Below are 22,282 nucleotides of genomic sequence, written 5' to 3'. Positions count from 1 at the left end.
ATGAATTATTAAATGCAATGCAGTTAGAACAGTACCTGGTACATAGTAAGAGTCAATAAGTGTTTGCTGTTGTTAGGTTCTCCCATTTTACAGCTCCTATGTAATTTTGAGACACAGTGGGCTCATAAAAGTGTTTATCTCACAAGTGCTCTCCTGCCCCATTTGGGAGTCTCCTACCCTTTCGATAAACTGCTCCTTAAAACCGTGTGCCACACCATACTAATAAAGGAGGTGACTCCACTTTGCACAGGCAAACACCCATGAAAGTGACGTATTTTCAAAGGCACATCCAGCCAAGGAAGTTTTTCTTTGTGGGTGGGAAAAACATTCTGCAAAGTCCAAGGGTCTCCTCCAATATCTGGAGAGATTAATGCCAGTGAATACTCTCCTTCACTTAAAAGACCCATGAGCACCCTGTAGATAATTCGCACAACTTTGAGACTTAACAGTGCCATGATTTATTTTGCAACAACTTAAGAACATCTCTGCTCATGATCGGGCCCCTAGCACCTCATAGAAACCTCTCTCCTTACTACCTCTCCCTGGGCCTCTTCCTCCAAATTGGGACTTTCCTTGTGTAGTGTTCCAAAGACTAGCAAACTCGTGATTCAAGCGCATCCAGGAGATACTCAGTATAAGCTCCCTAAGCGAACAAATGAAGGAAGGAATGTTACTGCGTTGCCAGGTAAAAGTGACGAAAGGGGAAAAGGAATGTTGGATGGCCAAGCCGCTTGCTGACTGGCTGGCCCCCACAATGGGGGTGGGAGAGCTCGGAATGTTCCGGAGGGTTTCATTAGCCTAGGTGGTCTCGGCCAGGCAGGTCACCAAGTGGTGGGTGGAAAGCAGCGCTGCCCACTTAGGGGGTCCCAGGCGGGCGGGGCGAGGGCAGAGCCGCCCCACCACGCCTTCTGGAGGCGGAATCCTGGCCCGAGCGGTGGCCGCGCCGGGAGCCTGCGCACTGTGGCGACAACGACAGTAGAGGCTCAGGGATCAATTGCTGGAAGATGGCGGAACGCACAGCCACTGGAGGCAGAACATCCTTGAAGGAGATTCGGGAACGCATGAGTGAGCGGGCGGCGGCGGCTTCCTGGGGGGAGGGTGCGGGGGCTCGGACTGCGCGGGAGGCGGGGTTCCCGCGGCCCGGAGACCGGAGACCGTTGGAGCTGAGCGGTGGGCGCCAGAAAACTTTACCCTGGAGTTGCCTCTTGCCGTCTGGTCCCGCTCTTATCCCCGCAGGAGTCCTGTGAAACGGGACGGGGAGTTGTGATGGGACAGGGACGGATGGGGCAACTGCGGGCCAGAGCTGCCAACGGCCGAACCCCGGGAGCGAGGGAAGTAACGGGCGCTGCTGGGCGGGGGTGGCCTGAAAACCCGGACTACGCGGACCTTCCGAGCCCCGCCTGTTGTTGGGGTGTGTGTGGGGGGGGAGGGGGAGGCGTGCGCCCCCGCAACTGGCGGAACGGACGCTGGGCTGCTGAGGATGCGCGAGCGCCCCGAAGGACCCCTTGCACCGGGACCGCCTCCGCGGCCGGGCACAGCCCTCCCAGGCTTCAGCGGTTGGAGTTTTCCTTCTGCCCAGGACGCTCGCGCTCTGATTCTTTCCCACGGTCGCAATCCATGCCTCTCCAAAAGCTTACCTCTCTCCTGGTCAAGGTCGGATGGAGAGGAAGCCTAAGTTGGGGTGAAACGTGGCTCTCTCTACCTCCTGATTCACAGGATTCCGCCAAGGTGTCACCTTTCCTGGGACATCTTGCAGACCCTAGGCTGAACTGATTACTTCTCCTAAACTTACCCCAACGCCAAAAAGATCCCCCCCCCCCAAATCGTTAATTTTGAAAAATTTGGCAGCGCATTTCTTATCGCACGAGACTGTTTCACTACCTGAGGGAGGTAGTATTTCTTGCTACATTGTAGCAGGTTGCTTTTCGCTAGTTCTCAGGGTGGTTTCCTCCTGTATGAGCTTGAATAAAACTATCTTATTGATTTTTACTGAAATCCTTAGGGAGTTTTTTTCAATTGCAATTGAAAAATTAATTTAGATTTATGTTATTTCAGAACGCTCTGAATGAACTCCCCAAAGAATGTCAGAAGCAAATACACTTTCCATCGGGAGAAAACTTTTCTTTCTCTCAAGAGACAGTTTGCAATAAATTCACATTTGTGTTATTGCTTAAGGACACCTAAAGCTCTCTCACATTGCTGTATATCATTGATTTAAAATAACCAGCATTCCGGATAATCCCCCAAAACATTTGTGTATTGAACTTTGAAAAGTATCTGAAAATCTGGTATAGGACAGTTGCTTGAATTGACAGTATTTCAAACGAAAAACTTACAGAAAGCCATGCAAAAAAGGCTTAACACAGAATCTTAGTTGACCAACATCCTTGCTGCCCATTTTATGATAGAAATTGAAAGCATCACATGCTTAACCAGAACTGCCTTCCTGGTCTCAGCATTTCTTGATGGGGACAGAGTCAATGAGATGTTTTGGCACTTGGTAGGAGTTGCTTCGTTTTATTCTGTTGCCCAAATAACAGTGACTAGCACTAAATCTGTTCATCTGTACCAGTTTCATTGTATGGTTCTCTGCCACAACCGTAGCCCTTTTATAAAAATAAAAAACCCGGTTCAATCATTTTTTGCAATCTATGCCCTTTCCTACCTAATAAAATAGTTTTTGTGATCTAATATTTCTGATGAGTACAGAAGAAAGGATCATGGGGAGGAAAGGTCATGGGCAGGTAGGGCTTCAGATTTTATGTTGAATTCTGAGAGGGATTCAAGAGCAACCTCTGTGGCAATCAATATAGAATTGCTGAATAAGAATGGGGTGTGTATCATTGACATCTCATGGGATTTAGCATTTGGGGTTGGCTGTGCTTGTGTGCAGTCTTAGGAAGATGACCATTCTTTACTACTCATGTTGTGTTCTTTCTTGCATTTAGTTTGCCCTAATGGAGCAGAACTCTAGTGACACAGATTGTGTGTGTGTATGTATTTGTGTATGTGATTGTGTGTGTATGTGTATGTGTTGAGGAAGAGGGCCAGAGAGAAGCAGAAATTTTCTACATGAAGTCAGTAATGAGCTAAAATGTTTTATGTGCAAAGGGGGCTTTAGAATCTCAATGACATCTTTTAAAAACCTAGTAAGTGTAAGCATTCTTTAACTTGGGCATCCTAGTGGCACCTATATATTTTTTTCATTCAATTCTGAGGCTTATATTGGGCTAGATAGCATGATTAATTGTAAATTTTCCCCACAGGAGATTGGTTTTCTTCTTGTAATGTCTTTTACACTTTTTCTTTAAATGTAGTCCTGTCTTCGCCCCAGCATAGTAGTGCTTTCTTTTTTCTTTTCTTTTTTTTTTTTAAGGTAAATGCTTTATTTACCTTTTGGTGAATATATTTATTGCCAGTAGGAATTTGGATATAAAGATCGAAAAATCAAGGTTGATGTTATATTACCACATTAACCTTTATATGATTTGGTTCATTATTCCCTCCATAGTTAAGTCTAAGGTTACTTCTGTTTAATGAAATCTATAAACCTGATAAAATTCTACATTTTGAGGGAAATTGTCCTTTTGGTTAGCTAAATTGTGCCAAAATATGGACTTTCCTTGAGACTTCTAAGAATACCGAATGTGCAAAAAGTTGGAGGGAGTATGTAGAGGGATTAATTTCTAGACTTTAAATTTTTTCTTAATACACTAGTACTCAAATTGAAAGGGTAATTGTGGTCTACAAAATTGCCAGTAGTTGAATTATTAAGGAAGGTGAGAAGAGTCTAATTTTCAAATTTAGCTAGGTCATGTATTATCTGAGCTGTTAGGTCTCTGGGGTAAAAAAAAATCCTTTTTCCTTTTTGAAATGGTGATCCCTATGGCAGCCATTATGATGTCACTTTTCAAGGTTACTCTGTAAAATGACTCCCAGATATCTTTCTTCAGTGGCAACTAACATCTCAGAGTCCATTCATTCTATGAGTACAAGGACAGCACCTCTGTTACCTTAATTGTTTTCATTGCCCATCTTCAGCTGTTATATTTTCCTTGATATATAGAAATCAGAGTTGTATGCAGTATCACGGGGCCATATTTCTTATGCTTTCATTCAAAGGTAGAAAAGAATTTTCATTGTTATTCTTCCTGAAGATGCCCAGTATTGGGGGGCATTTTAGAAACAGCCATACATGGAATTAAAGGTTTCAGGAAATCCTTTATAATAAATTATATGTGTATCACGCTAGAATTGTAGTTTTTCTTACTTTCTCTCAAATTGTGCTCCCCTTATCTTATACCCCTATTGAAGTTTATTTTATTTATTTTTTAAATTTAAAAATAGTTGATATGTAATATTATATTAGTTTCAGGTGTACAATATAGTGATTTGATATTTATACACCTTTACAATGGGATCACACTAAATCTAGTAATCATGTGTCACCCTTAAAGTTATCACACTATTATTGACTATATTCCTCTTCACCTTTTCCACCCATCCCCCATCCCTCTTATTGAAGTTTATTTCTCAATTTTCTACCTATTTACTCAAGACTTATGTAAATTTGTATTGTATAATTTACATTTGTTTGCTTGACATTTTTCTACCTAGAGTAATGCCATCACTGGAAATTCCTTGAGTGGTTCATCACCTTCACTATGCATCAGAATAGAGCTTTTTGCAACTGCAAAGGCCTGGGTCCCACCCCTCAGAGAGTGGGGGCTGGGAGGGGCAGGCATTGCTAATTTTTTAAAGCTGTTTAGGTGGCTGCAGCCAGTGTAGAAAGCCCCTGATCTAGGTCATTTATAAATGTACTCCTTAATATTGGGCCGATCTCTGAGGATATCACTGTTGACACTTTTGCTTCCAAACTAATATCCATAAACTCCAAATGTTTTCTAAAGTCCCAGGTTATGGGGAAACATTTTTTTCCAATTCCTTGCCAGCTCAGTTTTTCTAGCACTTGGCAGAATGTCTTTGATGCATTTCTGATAGCTATTAATCACTAGCTACTACTCATCCACAAATTTGTCTTGCTACTTCCACTAACAACTCTCTTTATGTCACAGTTATGCTGCCACATCCACAGCACACACTTTTAATTTTTTGTGAAATTATTGTTGAACATCATGAACTCAGTATGTCTTATGACTTCCCTTTATGGAAGATCTGCTACATTTTATCATCAAAGGCACAATAGGCTGTGCTTTGCAGCCCCCTGTATTAGCTGTTTGTAATCTTAATATCCAATCCCTTTTATTTATCTCCCTGTATTTTAGTAGCTGCTGCTAATGCCATTGCTGAAGAAAGACGTAATCAGAGTGGATTTAGCTTCTTTCCACACCAATACTCAAGTACAAGATCAGTATGTAACCCAGGTATAATTCCTAGAATGCTTTGGAAGATGTCAAAATATCATATCATTAAAATTTGATATCCTATTAATGTCTAACTATATTCTTTTCTTTTTTAGTGCTATATGGATCTGTGCTTAAAAATGATATAAAACAAAAATTAGCCAAGGAGCGCAGAGAAGAAAAAAGAAGACAACAGGATGGTATATTTTAGACTTTTTTAAAAAATTAATGAATGCATTTTATGTTAAGGTCATATATTTCCAAATTGGTTTTTACTTACTTTTCCTAGTCTGATTATATGATAGATCTTACTTTTTACAGTATGTATTATATTGGGTTAAATGTTTGTATTAAATCAGATAAAGAAGGCCCATGAAAAAAATTTAACTGCGGTTGTTTAGTTTTTGAAGTAATTTCTGTTAGCTTTAATTTTCTGAAAACTAAGGTATGAATATCTCTTAAACATTTGTAGAAACAGCAGAATGGGATTTCAATAAAATAATACTAAACATGAAAATGAAGCTGCTAAGAATCCTAACATAGAATCTTTCACTGATTGCTATGCTTCTCAAGTGTAACTGTGGATCAATTGAGATCTAAAAGTATAATCTTTTTACACCTTGAAAAAATACTTTTTCAACTGTGTATTTTTCTCCTCTGGTCTTACAAATCCACTGACAATACTATTGCCCAACTTCACTAGTATTCAAATGGAATATCAATTACCACTGTTTTGATAAGGAGCTGTTTCTTCCTAGCTCTAAGCCGGAGACTATTTATAACTGCTAGATGCTCTCCAAGCTTAAACTAGGGAAAATTTGAATATAGGAAAACATCAAAATGTAGTATGTGACAAAGCCCATGATTGGCATGCTTAATATGGCCTGTATAGATCAGGAGGCTTTTAAAAGAAGTTTCCTAGTTGAAGGGAAAAAAAATCCATTCTGGCCATGTAGTCTTTAAAAATTATTGTTTTAATGCTTAACTTTAGCTCAAATCAGCAGAAACGTCAAATGTATGAAACTACATGCTGGGATTCATGTCCCAGCATCAAGAAGGGTTCAGGAATCTGGAAAAGGGGCTCTGCTTAGATGACATAGAAATCCAGAGACTAATAAAGAGTCCAGAGACGAGATATAATTTTGAAGGGCATTGGGGGATCAGAGGACCTTCAGCTAAAGGAACTGAAGAGTGCCTCCTTGTCTAGGACCCTTGCTTTTATTAACACAAGGTGGAGATAATCCACTTCAATGGGTAAGGTTTCAAAGGGTACAGAGTCCATTGTCAGAATGGGGGAATAGCCTATGGCTGTTCAGGTGTTTGGCCAGTAGGAGGCAATAACATGTAGATTAAGATGCCCTTTAACTGGCAGCCACAATCAGTTTCCTATTCAGGTATGAGAAAATGCCCTTAGCTATTCCCAGATGGTGACTACATCTGTGAATCAACCCTGTTCAGTCCCCCAAGTTTCATCAACCTTTTGATGAAACTCTTAAAATTATGACATGCTGGACTTGGTCTACGGCAACTACATTTCTTTAATTTGGAATTTAAATTTAAATTCAGACAGGATGAGAGTCATCTAAGCTAATTTAGTTCTTTGGTGTTTTTGTTTGGTGGCCACACTTATACAATAAATGTTTATTTATTGTGTGCAATGTGGAAAACTAATATTTTCTGGATCTTATACCTTGTATTTGGAATATTTCAGCTACTAAAGAAATACAACTACTTGAAAAAGAAAGAAAGTCCAAGATCCAGTATGAAAAACAGATGGAAGAAAAACAACGAAAGCTGCGTGAACAAAAACAGAAAGATGAACAGCGAAGACTATCCGTTGAAGAAAAGAGAAAACAAAAATTACAGGAAGAAAGGGTACATATTTTTCTAGCCTATTAATCAGATGATATACTGTGTTGTCTGGGTCTGCAATACTTTTTGTTTAAAATATATTTTTATTGATTTAAGAGAGCAAGGGAAAGAGAGATAGAGATAGAAACGTCAATGAACTGCTACCTCTTGGTTCATAGGTCAATGCTCAACCACTGAGCTATGCTGACTGGGCGGAATACTTTTTTTAAAGCCCGTCTCTGCCTTTACTGGGCCAACCTGTGGGAAGGGAACCAATCCCATTTCTTCATTTCTTCCCCTCAATATTAGAGACTCTTGCTCCTGTCCCAATCAGATCTGAGAATTGAGATCCACTGGCCTAGGTAAAGAGGAGCCTTGCAGATCCAGGACAAGAACCCTGTCCACCTTCAGAACATGGCACACGGGGTGCCTGTGGCCTGGGGTTTACTCTGAAAGGCTCTCTCTCCTACCAGAAAGCTTTCAGTGTTGGCCCAGTTCCTATTATGCACAGACCCACAGTCTGGCCCTCCCTGACAAGGCCCCATCTGATGGGCTTACTTCTTACAACTCTAATTGCATGACTGAGTCCTAGCCAAATCTACTGTTATGCATTCACCTGATTCCCTCTTGTGTGTACACACTCTCTCTGTGTCTCTCTCCTCCCTCCCTCTAGTTCATTTGTCACATTCCCTTCTTTCTGTCTGTTTTGTGGCCCACTGCTCTATTTTCCTTTCTGGACTCTTTGTTAGTGTCTTTGGCACTCTCTTGGCATGAGTCACTGCCTTTGTGATACCCTCTCTTTTTCCCTTCTGTCCTTCTTTACTCAGTTTGTCCTTCATTACTTACTTATACATGGACATCTGGCTCCTGTCTCATTCTGTAGGATTCTCTCTGACACCAAATTTTTCTCCTGTAGGTCATTCCACTACTTTACTCTGAGTAAATTGACTTTCTTCTGAATCCAGCAAATTCTCTGTGATACCCTTCTTTTTCTTGCGGGCATACTCTCTTTTCTTTATTCCAGTGATTCTCAAGTGTCCCTAAGCAAGTCGTAGTCTGTCTTCTGGTTCTCTGCCTGAAGTGCCTCACTTTTCTTTGTTTTAGTTTCTCTCTTTTTCTATGCTCATCTTTGCACTTTCTGCCTGTTGTTCTCTCAGTATGTGTGTTTTTATATTCCTCTATTTTTCTCTTGCTCTAATTTTTACATTTCTTTTTCTTTTTTCTTTGGTTCTATTTTTCCCCCATGAGTCTTATTCTCTGTGTCTTTTTCTGGTGCTCACTTTTCCTCCTTCCTTGTGCACACAGTTGCTCTTGCATGTGCCTCACTCCCAACACCTACCTCCATCTTTGGATCTTTTTTTTAAATATATTTTTATTGATTTCAGGGAGGAAGAAAGAGGGAGAGAGACAGAAACAACAATGATGACAGGGAACCATTGATTGGGTGCCTCCTGCACGCCCCCTACTGGGGATGGAGCCTGCAACCTGGGCATATGCCCTTGACAGGAATCGAACCCGGAACCTTTCCATCTGCAGGCTGACACTCTATCCACTGAGCCAAACCGGCCAGGGCTGTGGATCTTTCTTATTCTAGGACTGTCCTTGTGCCATTTCTTCCCCATCCGTGATCCACTATCACTTTCTCTGTCTTTCTGAGCCTTTTCTGTTGTTTCTTATCCTGTCTTTTTTCACATTCCAGTATTTGATGGACTCTCATTTAGAATTTTGGTCATTTCCTTTTCCTCTGTGAGACGTCTCCTTAATTTACTTATCTATGTTAAAGAGAAAGGAGAGAGAGAGAATGAATGAGAACGAACATGAACTAAGTAGAGACATAGAACCAAATAAAGTAAAACAGAAAACTGCGGAGTTGGGGAGGGACCCTGGAGGGGAGAGGCAATCTCAGGGACTGAGAAAAAAAAATAACATCTTAGAGAAAGAAGAATCAGAGATAACACAGAAGAGAAGAAAATGAAACTGTAGACAGAAAGGAAGCCAGAAACATGGCAGGAAAAGAGACAGAAAGACGAGACAAGGCCAAAAGATTCAACACCAGAGAGCTAATGTAAGGGAGTAGAGCAGGGACATGGGACACTAGAAGTAGGCTGCAGGTAGATCAGGGGAAAACCCCAAACTCGGTGGTGTTGAGGAGGGATGATAGATATTTCTGAGCCACAGATGCAGGAAGGAACCTGAGAGCACAGGTTCATTTGGAAATCAATGCATTTGGAAATAGCAGGATAGAATTCTTAGAAATCAGTATTGTTCTCAACTAATACAAGATGAATTTCTGCTTCTAGAAATTCTGGTTTCCAAGTAATTTAGGACAATTTTCTGGTAGAAATATAATTTTAAAATACTGCCCGTAGATGCATTTTTAAATAAATTTTATTTCAAGAATTGTGATTGCTATTCTCAAAGGATACGGATGATTCTCCATTTTCCTGTTATGTTTACCCTCTTTGCCCTTAGAAACGGTGGGGATATTGTAAGGATGGTGTTGCTAAGAAACAGTGGTTGTCAGGGAAAAATAGAAAACCTGGTCCTGAAGTTGATTTTTTTCATCTGGTATATTTCAGCACAGATATTGAAAAATATCTGAGTAAAGTAAACCATCTCATTTCTGACAGTGCAGTTGTTTTGCTACCCTCTGACATTGACATTTGTGTAGCTGTTATCCTGAGAAGTTTAAATTGAAGTTGAGCTCAAGACAAACACACTTATTATTTTTTAAAAAAATGGATTAGTTAACACCAGAATTTAAAATGTTATAAATGGGTATATTTAAAAAAATATACATGCCACAACCAGGTGATGGGTACTTGAGGGAATCAAGCAGAGGGGAAAATAATAGCATAATGTATGCTTAATAAACACAAAATTGGACCCTCAGTCTTTGTATAGTTGGTAGAAATAGGCTACAAATTTTGGTTCTAATTTTCCTAATGATATAAGCAGAGGGAAGCACAGTTCTTCGATTCAGATTTATAAGATTAAAACCTAATTATTCAGTAGAAGCACTGATATTGATTGATACCTGAGACATGTCTCTATTTTTAAATGTTTCTTTTTAATTGATTTGAGAGAGAAAGAGGAAGGGAGAGGGATAGAGGGATAGAAACATAGATTGGCTGCCTTTTGCCCGCCTCCTACTGGAGATGGAGCCCGCAACCCGGGCATGTGCCCTGACCAGGAATTGATCCAGTGACCTCTTAGTTCATGGGTCAACACTCATCCACTGAGCCACACCGGACAGGCGAGACATGTCTCTATTTTTAACTTTTACCTGATACAAAAGAAATTTTCCTGATAGAAAAATTTGATGATGGTGTTGTTTTATAACCCACAGATCAAAAATATACTAACCACTAAAAAAAATATGTAAAAATTGTTGGCATTTAATAATTAATTTGGCATTTAATTTTTTAAAATTTTATTTTATTAAATTTATTGGAATGACATTGGTTAATAGTCATGTAGGTTTCAAGTGTACATTTCTATGATACATGATCTATCTGTATATTGCATTGAGTGTCACCAACCAAACTCTATTAATCTTCTGTTACCATATATTTACCCTTTACTCTTTATTACCCTCCACCTCCTTCCCTCTGGGAACTACCATACTATTGCATTTATTTCAAATAGGAGAAATTCAGAGCTGTTGTCTCTCGTACATTGGAGCGGAGCAATCGTATTGAACGTCAAAAAAGATGGTCATGGGAATGCTCTATGACAGTGAACTCTGAAAGTAAAACGGGTAATTAATACAACAATTAAACTTTAAGTTCATTCATGCTGATGTTTAAATATTGTCTATTAGTATAAGGTTGCATTTACCACAAGGTTTTGAGTTTTGTATCTTAAATGAAAATGCCCCAATGTACATTTTGACATGCATACTATTTCACCTGTGTTGTGAGATTGCAAGAGAAAAAGGTGCAAATTTTGTAACTTTATTTTATCCAGTATATTCAAAGTCTTACCCAGTTAAACTTACAGTTAGTATAAAATGATTAATAACAAACAAGCTTGACACACTTTTTCCAATGATAGTTTTAAAATAAACTAGTTCTGCCCTGTTTACTATTAACATACTGTAAATTATGCTACATGTGACATAACTCTACACAATTTTATAAAACGTAAGTTAAATTCCATAGCTTTTAAGGAATGACTCACATTGTGTACTTAATTAATGCCTGCTTAGGCTCCATAGAACTACATCACGAACTCATTCTGTTTCAACTAATGATGCTTTTTAAAAATATGAGTGCAGTAAAAATTCTGTCTTTTCTCAGTCAAGAAACTGTCTGTATCTACTGAAAAACTAGAACAGGATACTTCTGGATCACACAAACAAATGACACTGTCATCTCCTGGTGTTCAGAATTCTGTTGCCAAGAGTAAGTAGTTATTTCATGTATTCCACTGAATTTCAAATCAACGAAATCAATTCTTTATATGTATTTTTACAGTACCACTTCTTTAGATTGTGCCACATTTAGATTTATTACAGAAGAGTACCACATTGTTTTACAAAAGAGATGGTCATTACTATTTTGTATTTTCATCAATATATCAATATAACTATCAATGTATGTATATATAAAATTAACATATCATATAAATATTAGTATAAATTCTTTTTGTGATTTGTGTATTTTTTTTTAAATACATTTTACCGATTTTTCACAGAGAGGAAGGGAGAGAGACAGAGAGTCAGAAACATCGATGAGAGAGAAACACCAATCAGCCGCCTCCTGCACATCCCCCACTGGGGATGTGCCCGCAACCCAGGTACATGCCCTTGACCGGAATCGAACCCGGGACCCTTCAGTCCGTAGGCCGACGCTCTATCCACTGAGCCAAACCGGTTTCGGCATGATTTGTGTATTTTTAAAATATATATATTTTTATTGATTTCAAAGAGGAAAGGAGAGAGCTAGAAACATCAATGATGAGAGAGAAACATTGATCTGCTGCCTCTTGCATGCCCACACTGGTGATCGAGCCCACAACCTGGGCATGTGCCCTAATCGGGAACATAACCAGGAGGTTATAACCTGAGCCATGCCGGCTGGGCTGATTTGTGTGTTAATCATATCAGAAGGGTTTGTTGGGCTCAGGTAGCCTAATGTAAAATATATTTTGTTTTTCTTTTTATTACTTGAAAAAATTTTTTAAATATATATATATATATATATAATTTATTATTGATAGTATTACGGATGTCCCCTATATCCCCTCCACCCTTTACCCTCCTCTACCCAGTCCCCACCCACCCCCAGGCCTTCACCACACTATTTTCTATGTCCATGGGCTATGCATATAAGTATATAAGTTCTTTAGTTTATCTCCTCATCACCTCCTCCTTCCTGAGATATGTCAGTCTGTTTCATGCCTCTTGACTTATTTTGTTGGTTCATTTATTTTGTTCATTATTTGTTCAAATAAGTGAGATCATGTGATATTTGTCTTTATCTGACTGGCTTATTTCACTTATCTTAATAATATCCAGGTCCATCTATGCTATCTCAAAGGGTAAGAGACTTTTTTTTTTTTTTTTTTTTTACAGCTGCATAGTATTCCATTGTGTATAGATCAGGGGTCCTCAAACTACGGCCCGCGGGCTACATGCAAATACAAATATTGTATTTGTTCCCGTTTTGTTTTTTTACTTCAAAATAAGGTATGTGCAGTGTGCATAGGAATTTGTTTATAGTTTTTTTTTAAATTATAGTCTGGCCCTCTAACGGTCTGAGGGACAGTGAACTAGCCCCCTGTTTAAAAAGTTTGAGGGCCCTCCAACGGTCTGAGGGACAGTGAACTGGCCCCCTGTTTAAAAAGTTTGAGGACTCCTGGTGTAGATGTACCACAGCTTTTTTACCCATTTATCTGTTGGTGGGCACTTGGCCTGTTTCCAAATCTTAGCTCTGGTAAATAATGCTTCTATGAACATAGTGATGCATATATTCTTCCTAATTGGTGTTTCAGGGTTCTTAAGATATATTCCTAGAAGTGGCATCATTGGATCAAGTGGCAGTTCCATTTTCAGTTTTTTGAGGAAACTCCATACTGCTTTCTATAGTGGCTGCACCAGTCTGCATTCCCACCAACAATGTACTAGTGTTCCCTTTCTCCAAATCTTCACTAACACGTTGATTTATTGATGATAACCATTCTGACAGGTGTGAGGTGATATCTCATTGTAGTTTTAATTTGCATTTCTCTGATTATTGACATTGAGAATGTGAAACATTTTGACCAAAAGTCATCACTGTTAAGTGACACAATAATTTTTTTAAAAATTAATTCTTATTCTTTCTAACCTATAAATGAAATGATTTTTTTCTAGGGACTAGTTAAGCTAGTCATTCAATTTTCATTAAGTTTCATGAATATTACCTCATTTAAGGAAATCTATTTATATATAGCAGTCGACAAATTGATCTTCTTTATATATGTTATTCACAACAGCCTTGTAAAGTTGACAGGCACGTGTAATTCCCGTTCTGCTTTTATAGTTAAAACCCCAATGAATTTATCTACTATGACTACTTCAAATACCCTTTGCTCCTGGTGTTTGCCCTTTTAATTAGTATTCCTTATTTTCAATATCTGAGTGTGTGTCAATGACTATTTCTGGCTTCTAACACATGGTGCTACTCACTGATAATTGAAATGGATTAGGTAAGCATACCCATCAATTTAAAAAGTCCTTTTTATTTCTGGAAATAAAAATAGAAATGGTCTTGGCAGGAAAAAAAAACATGGTAAACATTCTATAACATTCCTTCAAACTTAGCCATTAACAAGAAGAAATACCTCTTTATACCTTATGAATTGAGAAATAGGTGTAATTGTAATTTGAATTAAAAAGTGCTTTTTTGTATTATTAGGTGCCTTGACAGTTTTGGCAACAATGGTGATTGCTATAAAATTCCAGTACAAAAAAAAAAAAAAAGATTCTGGATCTAATTTAAAGTAGTATAATTAATTGTAGCAGTGATTAACTTAGAAAGATTTCCAATTTGTCTAAATATTATAGTTTTGATATGTTGACAGTGATATTTGTTTTGTTCATACTTACATTATGCTATTTGTACTTTTAGGACTTGTACAGTTTCCAAAGATTGCTTATGAGGTATTTCATGTGTCAGTTTGCGTGCATCACATTTTTTCTTATATTGGTCTAACAAAAGTTGATCCTCTTACCGCCGTTACCCTCAGTATGCTTTCCCAAAGCACTTTAATTATTTTAGCCCAGGTCCATTCATAAATGAATGTGGGAAGATTTTTTTGTAGCACCTTACTGGTCATATAATAAATTTAATTTACTTTTCACTAACTCAGTCCTTTCACAAAATTAGATAACATCCATTGCAATGGCATGTTTATGTACTTTTATTTTAATGTATCTTGTTTCATAAGCACTGACTATGTTTCACTGTCTAATTCAGGGGTGGGCAAACTTTTTGACTCGAGGGCCACAATGGGTACTTAAACTGCACCGGGGAGGGGGGGGGGGACGGAACAAAAGCATGGATGGTGTATTTGTGTGAACTAATATAAATTCAAAGTAAACATCATTACATAAAAGGGTATGGTCTTTTTTTTTTTTTTTTTTTTTTTTTTTTTTTTAGTTTTATTCATTTCAAACAGGCCGGATCCAGCCCACGGGCCGTAGTTTGCCCAAGGCTGGTCTAATTGCTTTGAGGAATTAGCAAAGATTTCCTCCAGAGATATTTATTACATTTTCAGTATACTGAGCAAACACTAATATGCTTTCATTGATTTGTCTACTTGCCATATTAATGAGACATGAAAAGAGATTGGACAGGTGATGATTTTGAAGTTAACAATTAGTTAAATTGCACTAAAGAAGCAATTCCAAGTAAATTTTAAATGATTTTTATCAGTTTTTAATGCAAGAAGGTATGTGTGGAAGATAATTTGTGAAATAACTTGTTTAAAGGTACAGTATATTGCACACCCTGAAATGATAAATGTTGTAAAATGATTCTAGGGAAAACAAAATCAATATTGACAGTGGCTTACATTTATAAAATCCCTTCAAATTTAAGTGAAACCTCTTCAATTTGGAGAGATGAACATTTCAAACTCAAATGAAGTTCATAAGCTAGCCTGTCATATTTTAAATAGTCCTGTTTTAAATCTTGGCTGATTCAGATAGTCTATTTTTCTTCTGCTCATTGCTGCCTCATAATAATTATTTATATCATTTTGTCATTTTTTGCAGTATAATGATAAAGGACACGTGATTTAATTACCTGAATGAATCAATTACACCTCTTTGATTCATAATGTTCAATTATATTATCTATTCAAGAATTTTCAAATTATGCTATATTGTCAATATGTACTTTAATTGGAAGGTCCCCCAAAGAGAAATTATTAAACAGACATTCCTAAATATTCTGAGCCAGAATACTTCAAGTGAAATGGAAAAGTGTCTACACAAAATAGATTATTTTCCCTATGAATGGTTTGGGTTGCTAAAATTGTACATCTCTATTAATGGTCATTTTTGTTTAAAAATACTAGTTATAACTGAAGTATAGGTTACTTTAGTAATAGATGTTATGGATTATGTCCAAAAGTAAAGGTTGTATATTCCTAATTTGGGAACTTTGATTTGGTCAGGTAGTATGAGATATTTACCCTCTTAAATTTTACTATTTTCTAAAAAATTTTATTTCATTTTAGATAACTTACTTAAAGAGTAAACTTTTAAGTTTTGGGATGTAGAATCTCTACATCATATTTGAAATTTAAATTCTTACAAACAAGTGCAGAGACAATAGAAAATGTTTGAAAAAAGGAGTGACTCACTATCAAAATATATTTAAACAGCTTGTAAAATATAATATTGCTTTGCCCTTGATCTCCAGAAGAAAGGGTGCTTATCTATATAATAAAAGCCCAGCGACTGTTATGGCAGAATGACTAGTCACTATGATGTGCACTGACCACCAGGGAGCAGACGCTTAACGCAGGAGCTGCCCGCTGGTGGTCAGTATGCTACCACAGGGGAGCACTGCTCCACCAGAAGCTGGGCTCACGGCTGGCAAGCACAGAGGTGGTGACACTAGCCGCTCCTGGCCTCCGAGGCAGCACAAAGGAGCAGCAAGCTGTCGGTAAGGAGCAGTGGGCGATAAGGAGCAGTGAGCAGGCAGGCGGTAAGGTGTGAGGGCTCCCAGACTGTGAGAGGGATGTCTGTCAAGGGCTCCCGGACTGTGAGGGGGTGCAGGCCCCCTGCCCCCAGTGCATGAATTTCGTGCACCAGGCCTCTAGTCTTTAAATAAAAAATGTAGCAAACTACATTACCCTACAGAAGCTGAACAAGTAGAAAGAAAATCAGGTAGGTAGCTATTTCTAAGTACCAATCTTAGTGGTTTAAAAGAGATATATTTGTGGCAATATTCAGTTGCTTGCAAAGTCATTCCTAAAAGTAGAAGTCAAAATTTCCCTTCTTCAACTGAAAAATGTACTGTGGTGCCATGTTCATTTGGCTGAAGCTAGGAGCACCTGTCTTTAAATGAAATACATAATTCTGCCATTATCTGAGCAAGACGTCTTTAATGAAGCTGACAAAGTAGATGTCAGATGTTGGAAGAGGTACTTTTGTACTGGAGAACTTGATTTTCTTTAAGCATTTCATCAATTTGCATTTAGAAGTTCTAAATTACCAGCCATATTTTGAACCTCAAAGCTTTGTTCTGTTATCCCACGTTCTTCCTTTGTGAATGTTTTCCCCACTGATTATTGCATGCAAGATATCACAGTTATTACTGAAATACTTCTTTATTTAAAGTAGTTTCTTTCTCATACTTTTCCCTCTAACTTTTTTCTGTCCAACATGATTGTTGCTTTTTGTTTCATACCGAACCATTCACTTACTGAACACTCTTCACTTCATTGATTCAGGTCAAATGCCATTGTCACAGCGATCCTTATGAGAATAAAAATTTATTGCAGAATAATTCTGTTAATACCTTGGAGCTTTTGCCAATGGACTTGAATAGTATGATTGTTAGCAAAGTTGTTTTGTCATGTACAACATTTTTCTCCATATGTGAGTTTCTCCATAAAGACTCTATCTGTTGTATTCTGTTAAATACATTGCCTAGATTCCTTCATTGGCATTGCTGTGGTATGCTGGGGCCTTTGCCCCTTTATTCAGGTACTCTCTTCCCTAACAGTGCAGTCTGGTCAGGTGGAGTGTTTCACTCTTATGTGTGTGTTCTCATTGCCTCTACTTTTTGGCTAAAAAAGTTGTTTGCAGCAGTTCACATTGTTCTTTTTTGCTTGGCATTTTGTGAGGCTTCAAATGGAATCCTTTTTATTTGTTCTCATCATTTAGTTCAGCAACTGTACACCAATCTTTGGGAGAATGATTTAATCATGCGCCTGATCGCCCCAACCAAAGCATCACTAGCCAGGAGCAAAAGTGCTGCTTCATTATCAATCCCTGGAAAAGATACTCCAGGTAACAGGTATAGGGTAGAAAGCTGGAAAGTGTTAATATTTGCACTTAAAGAGTAGGTTTTATCACTTAATTTGTTGCAATAAGGCATGAAAATAATTTGAATCAGTAGTTTCCAAATGAGTGATTTTACCCAACAGTTTATATTGCCTATTTATTTTATGACATCTAGCATTGTAAAGTAGTTATCTGGATAATAGGTAATTTATAGGATGAGATAGGTAATTTTGTTGGTGAATAAATTACAAAGCTCTATGGTTTTCTTGACCTTGCTTAAATGTGTCACAATACTATAAAAAGTACTGGATTTTATTTTTTTTATTGTTTAAGGTATTATAAATAGTAGTACATATGTCTCCTTTTTCCCCCCACTGACCTCCCCCCAGCCTCCCCTATCCCCTGGCACTTGCCCTCATTCCTCTCCCAGTGTCTTGCATCTATTGGTTGTGCTTATATGCATGCATACAAGTCCTTCGGTTGATCTCTTACCCCCCCCAACCCTCCCCTACCTTCCCCCTCTAGTTTGACAGTCTGTTCGATGCTTCTTTGCCTCCATCTATTTTTGTTCAACAGTGTATAATGTTCTTTGTATTCCATAAATGAGTGAGATCATATGATATTTATCTTTCACTGACTGGCTTATTTCACTTAGCATAATGCTCTCCAGTTCCATCCATGCTGTTGCAAATGGTAAGAATTCCTTCTTTTTTACAGCAGCACAGTATTCCATTGTGTAGATGTATCACAGTTTTCTAATCCATCCATCTGCTGATGGACATTTAGGCTGATTGCAAATCTTAGCTATGGTAAATTGTGCTGCTATGAACATAAGGGTGATTGGTGTTTCTGTTTTCTTGGGATATATTCCTAGAAGTGGTAGTATAGAAAAACTTAATATGAAGGTAGGAAGTTTCCTACTCTACCCTCCTTTTATTCCTAAAATATGAAATAATAATATTGAGCTGCTCTTTGGCTTTTAACTAAGAACATAAAGATTGTTGCTAAAATAAGTCTTCAGGGTTATGGGAATTTTCTCATTTATAGGTCACATATAGTGTTAGACATGCCTGTGGGTAGTTAGACATCCTCAGTAATGGAGAGCTCTAACACATTGTTCCCATCATTTGTTTTCCCCTTTTTCTCCATTTTTAAATTTCCAGAATATATCCCACCCCTTTGATATTTTTCAGTCAATATTCATTTGATTCATAAAATCAAAATGCTCTCACTTTCTAGTACTGCATATTTACTTCTTTAGTTTTGAATTCCTGACTTTGTTTATGTCTATTTATATGTCTGTCAGATTATTTTCTGCCATTCTCCCCTCAATCTGTTGTAAGCTATTTCTAATTTCATTTTTTTAAATAATTCTTTTGATTTTAGAGAGGAAGGGAGAAGGAGAGAGGTAGAAACATCACTGATGAGAAAATATCACCACTCGTCCGTGCCTCCTGCCCAACCCGAGCACGTGCCCTGATCTGGAATCGAACCACAACCTCCCAGTTCATAGGTCCACGCCCAACCACTGAGCCACATTGTTTAATATATTATTCCCATCAAAAAAATTCAACATTTTGTCTTAAATTTCTGTAGCTAATAGAAATTAAGTTATTATACTTACTATATGTTATGTAACACAAACTGTTGGCGCATGTGGATATGTAAATAAAATGCTTGCTCCACCAGCCCTTCCTGGCCAGGTGGCTCTCTTGGTTGGGACATCCTCCAGTACACCAAAAGGTGGGAGGTTCGATTCTGGTCAGGACACATATACCCAGGTTGTGAGTTCAATCCCTGGTCAGGGCGTATATGGGAGGCAACCAATCGACTTCTCTCTCTCTAAAAATCAATTTTTAAAAAATTTAATGCTTTCTTTACCAAAAGTGAGGGACTAAGTTAATCTTCAGTAATTTGTTCTATTTTTATTATTTGACTAGAGGCCCAGTGCACGAAATTTGTGCATGGATAGGGTCCCTAGGCCTGGCTGGCGATCAGGGCTGATCTTAGAGGTGATTGGCGAGGCGATTGGGGGCCCCCACTGGCACCCGCCTTGGCTGGCCTGGCGCCGCCCACTCACTGGCCCTGCCCCCCCCCACTACTGCTGCCAGTCACCTCCCTCTGCAGGGCAACTGGCGAGGCGATTGGGGGCCCCTGCTGGCACCCACCTTGGCTGGCCTGGGGCCTGCAGGGTGAGGGCAGCTCCTGTGTTGAGCATCTTCCCCCTGGTGGTCAGTATGCATCATAGCGACTGGTCATTCCACTGTTCAGTCGATTTGCATATTAGGCTTTTATTATATAGGATAACATCACATTAAAATTTTCTGCCCATATTTAAAGATAATGTGGCAAATTTATCATGTCTTAAGAAAGCCACCATCAAATGTCTTTTTAAAAAATGTTTACTGCATATTTTTCTTTGTGTTTGTTTTTTTCCCCCCACAAAATGGGATCATAACCTGCTTTATTTTTTTGAGAGAGAGAGGAAGAGAGAAGGGGAGAGAAAAACATCAATCAGTCACCTCCCGTATGCACCCACAACCTGGGCACGTACCCTATCCAGGAATAGAACCTGCAACCCTGTGGTCCACAGGACGATGTTCCAACCAACTAAGCCACACTGTCCAGGGCATAATTTGTTTTTGTTTAAATTCAATATATGTTGTTTTTATGTCCAAAAATAGCATATTATTACTGTTAATGACTGTCTTAGTATAGTCCAAATTTCCTGTTGAATATTTGGATTATATTTTAAGTAGTTTCAGCATTATAACAAATGCTATCTACACTAATAAAAGAGAAAAATGGTAATTGGCGAACGGCGATACCGTTTTCATTGGCTAATCAGGGCTATATGCAAATTAACTGCCAAGTAAGATTGGCAGTTAACTGCCAACAAGATGGCGGCTAATTTGCATATGTAGGCACAATGCAGGGAGGCGAAAAGGAAAGCAGGAAGAAGCCCCCTGCCACTGACAGTGATCGGAAACCCTTTGCCCTGCCCCCCAGCCATGATTGGAGAATCAGGCGCCTTTGCCACCCTGGCCAGTGATAGCAGGAAGTAGGGGTGGAGCCAGCAATGGGAGCTGGGCACGGTTTTAGCTGGCAGTCCCAGGAGCTAGGGGTCCCTTGCCTGGGCCTAAAGCGAAGCCCACGATCGCGGCGCCCCCCGCTGCCACTGCAGGTCCCCGCTGCCTGGGCCGGACGCCTAGGCCAGAGGCGTTAGGACTGGGCAGGGGCGGAGCCTGCAACCGTGGGGAGCTAGGGGTCCCCTGCCCAGGCCTGACACCTCTGCCGGAGGCCTCAGGCCTGGTCAAGGGGCCAATCCGGTGATTGGTGATCGGAGGGTGATGAGGGTCAACTCCTCTTGCTGAGGCATCAGGCCTGGGTGGGGGGCGGAGCCGGGGATTGGGGGGATATGATGGTCCCCTTGCCCAGGCCTGAAGCCTGGGTCAGAGGCGTCAGGCTTGGGCTGGGGGTGGAGCAAGCGATCAGAGGGAGATGGGGGTCCCCTGCCCAGGCATGATTCCTGGGCCAGAGGCCTCAGGCCTGGGCCGGGGCCAGAGCCAGTGATCGGGGGGAGATGGGGGTCCCCTGTCCAAGCCTGACACCTCTGGCGGAGGCGTCAGGCCTGGGCAAGGGGCCGATCAGGCGATCGGAGGGTGATGGGGGTCAACGCCTGAGGGCTCCCAGTATGTGAGAGGGGGCAGGCTGGGCTGAGGGACACTCTCCCCCCCCCACCCCCCCCCCCACACCCAGTGCACGAATTTTGTGCACTGGTCCCCTAGTTATAAATAATCTTGTAAATGCATTTTCACTTATTTGATTTTTTTTCCTAAAGATAAACCTAGAAGTGAACTTGCTGGGACAAAGAATGTGTACTTTTAAAAATGGCTTTTGATATATTATTGCCAAAATGATATGTGCCCTTCATGGAACATATGCAAAGCCATACTCCCACCAGCAGTTTATGAAGTGGCCCCATTCCCAAAATTGGTAACAAGTATTATCATTTTTGTCCATTTATTAGGCAAAAAATATTTAGATTGTTAAAACTGGAAGAGAAAAAAAAGATAAACAAAAAAGGGGAAAAGAAAACAAACTGGAAGAGACCTTGGAGGTCCAGCCCATTCTGATTAACATATTATTAAATCAGTTTTTAAAAATTAAATTTATTGGGGTGACATTGGTTAATAAGTTTCAAATATACAATTCTATTAAAACATCATCTGTACATTGCATTGTGTGCTGACCACCCAAAGTTTAGTCTCCTTCGGTCACCGTATATTTGACCCCCTTTACCCTCTTCAACTTCCCTTCCCCTCTAGTAACCACCATACTGTTGTCCGTGTCAATGAGTTTTTTCGTTTGCGTGTTTGTTAATTTGTTGCATTTTGTTTTACATTCCACATGTAAGTGAAAGCATATGGTTTTTGTTCTTTTATGTCTGACTTATTTCGCTTATTAGCATGATACTCAGGATCCATCCATGTTGTTGCAAATGTACAATTTTTAATATGGAAGAGAAAAAAATGCTCTTTTTTTATTCTATTCTAAAACA

The 22,282-nt window shown here is 39.3% G+C and overlaps 1 protein-coding gene across 1 annotated transcript in view; it reads left to right on the top strand.

Annotated features, from left to right (window-relative positions):
* The first annotated feature begins 751 nt into the window (after positions 1-751).
* MAP7D3 (MAP7 domain containing 3) overlaps positions 752-22,282 on the top strand; it is a 37,200-nt gene continuing 15,669 nt past the window's right edge. The window contains exons 1-6 of the mRNA XM_081115380.1: positions 752-1,065; positions 5,286-5,384; positions 5,480-5,563; positions 7,075-7,238; positions 10,863-10,974; positions 11,516-11,620. Coding sequence (XP_080971506.1) covers positions 1,005-1,065; positions 5,286-5,384; positions 5,480-5,563; positions 7,075-7,238; positions 10,863-10,974; positions 11,516-11,620 — 625 coding nt within the window. The 5' untranslated portion in view covers positions 752-1,004. The remainder of the gene's footprint in view (positions 1,066-5,285; positions 5,385-5,479; positions 5,564-7,074; positions 7,239-10,862; positions 10,975-11,515; positions 11,621-22,282) is intronic.

Source organism: Myotis nattereri, assembly GCF_964212035.1.
Source record: "Myotis nattereri genome assembly, chromosome: X".
In the NCBI taxonomy this organism is placed as follows: Eukaryota; Metazoa; Chordata; class Mammalia; order Chiroptera; family Vespertilionidae; genus Myotis; species Myotis nattereri.
The sequence above is the reverse complement of the archived record's forward strand: the minus strand, read 5'-3'. Positions and strand labels throughout refer to the sequence as shown.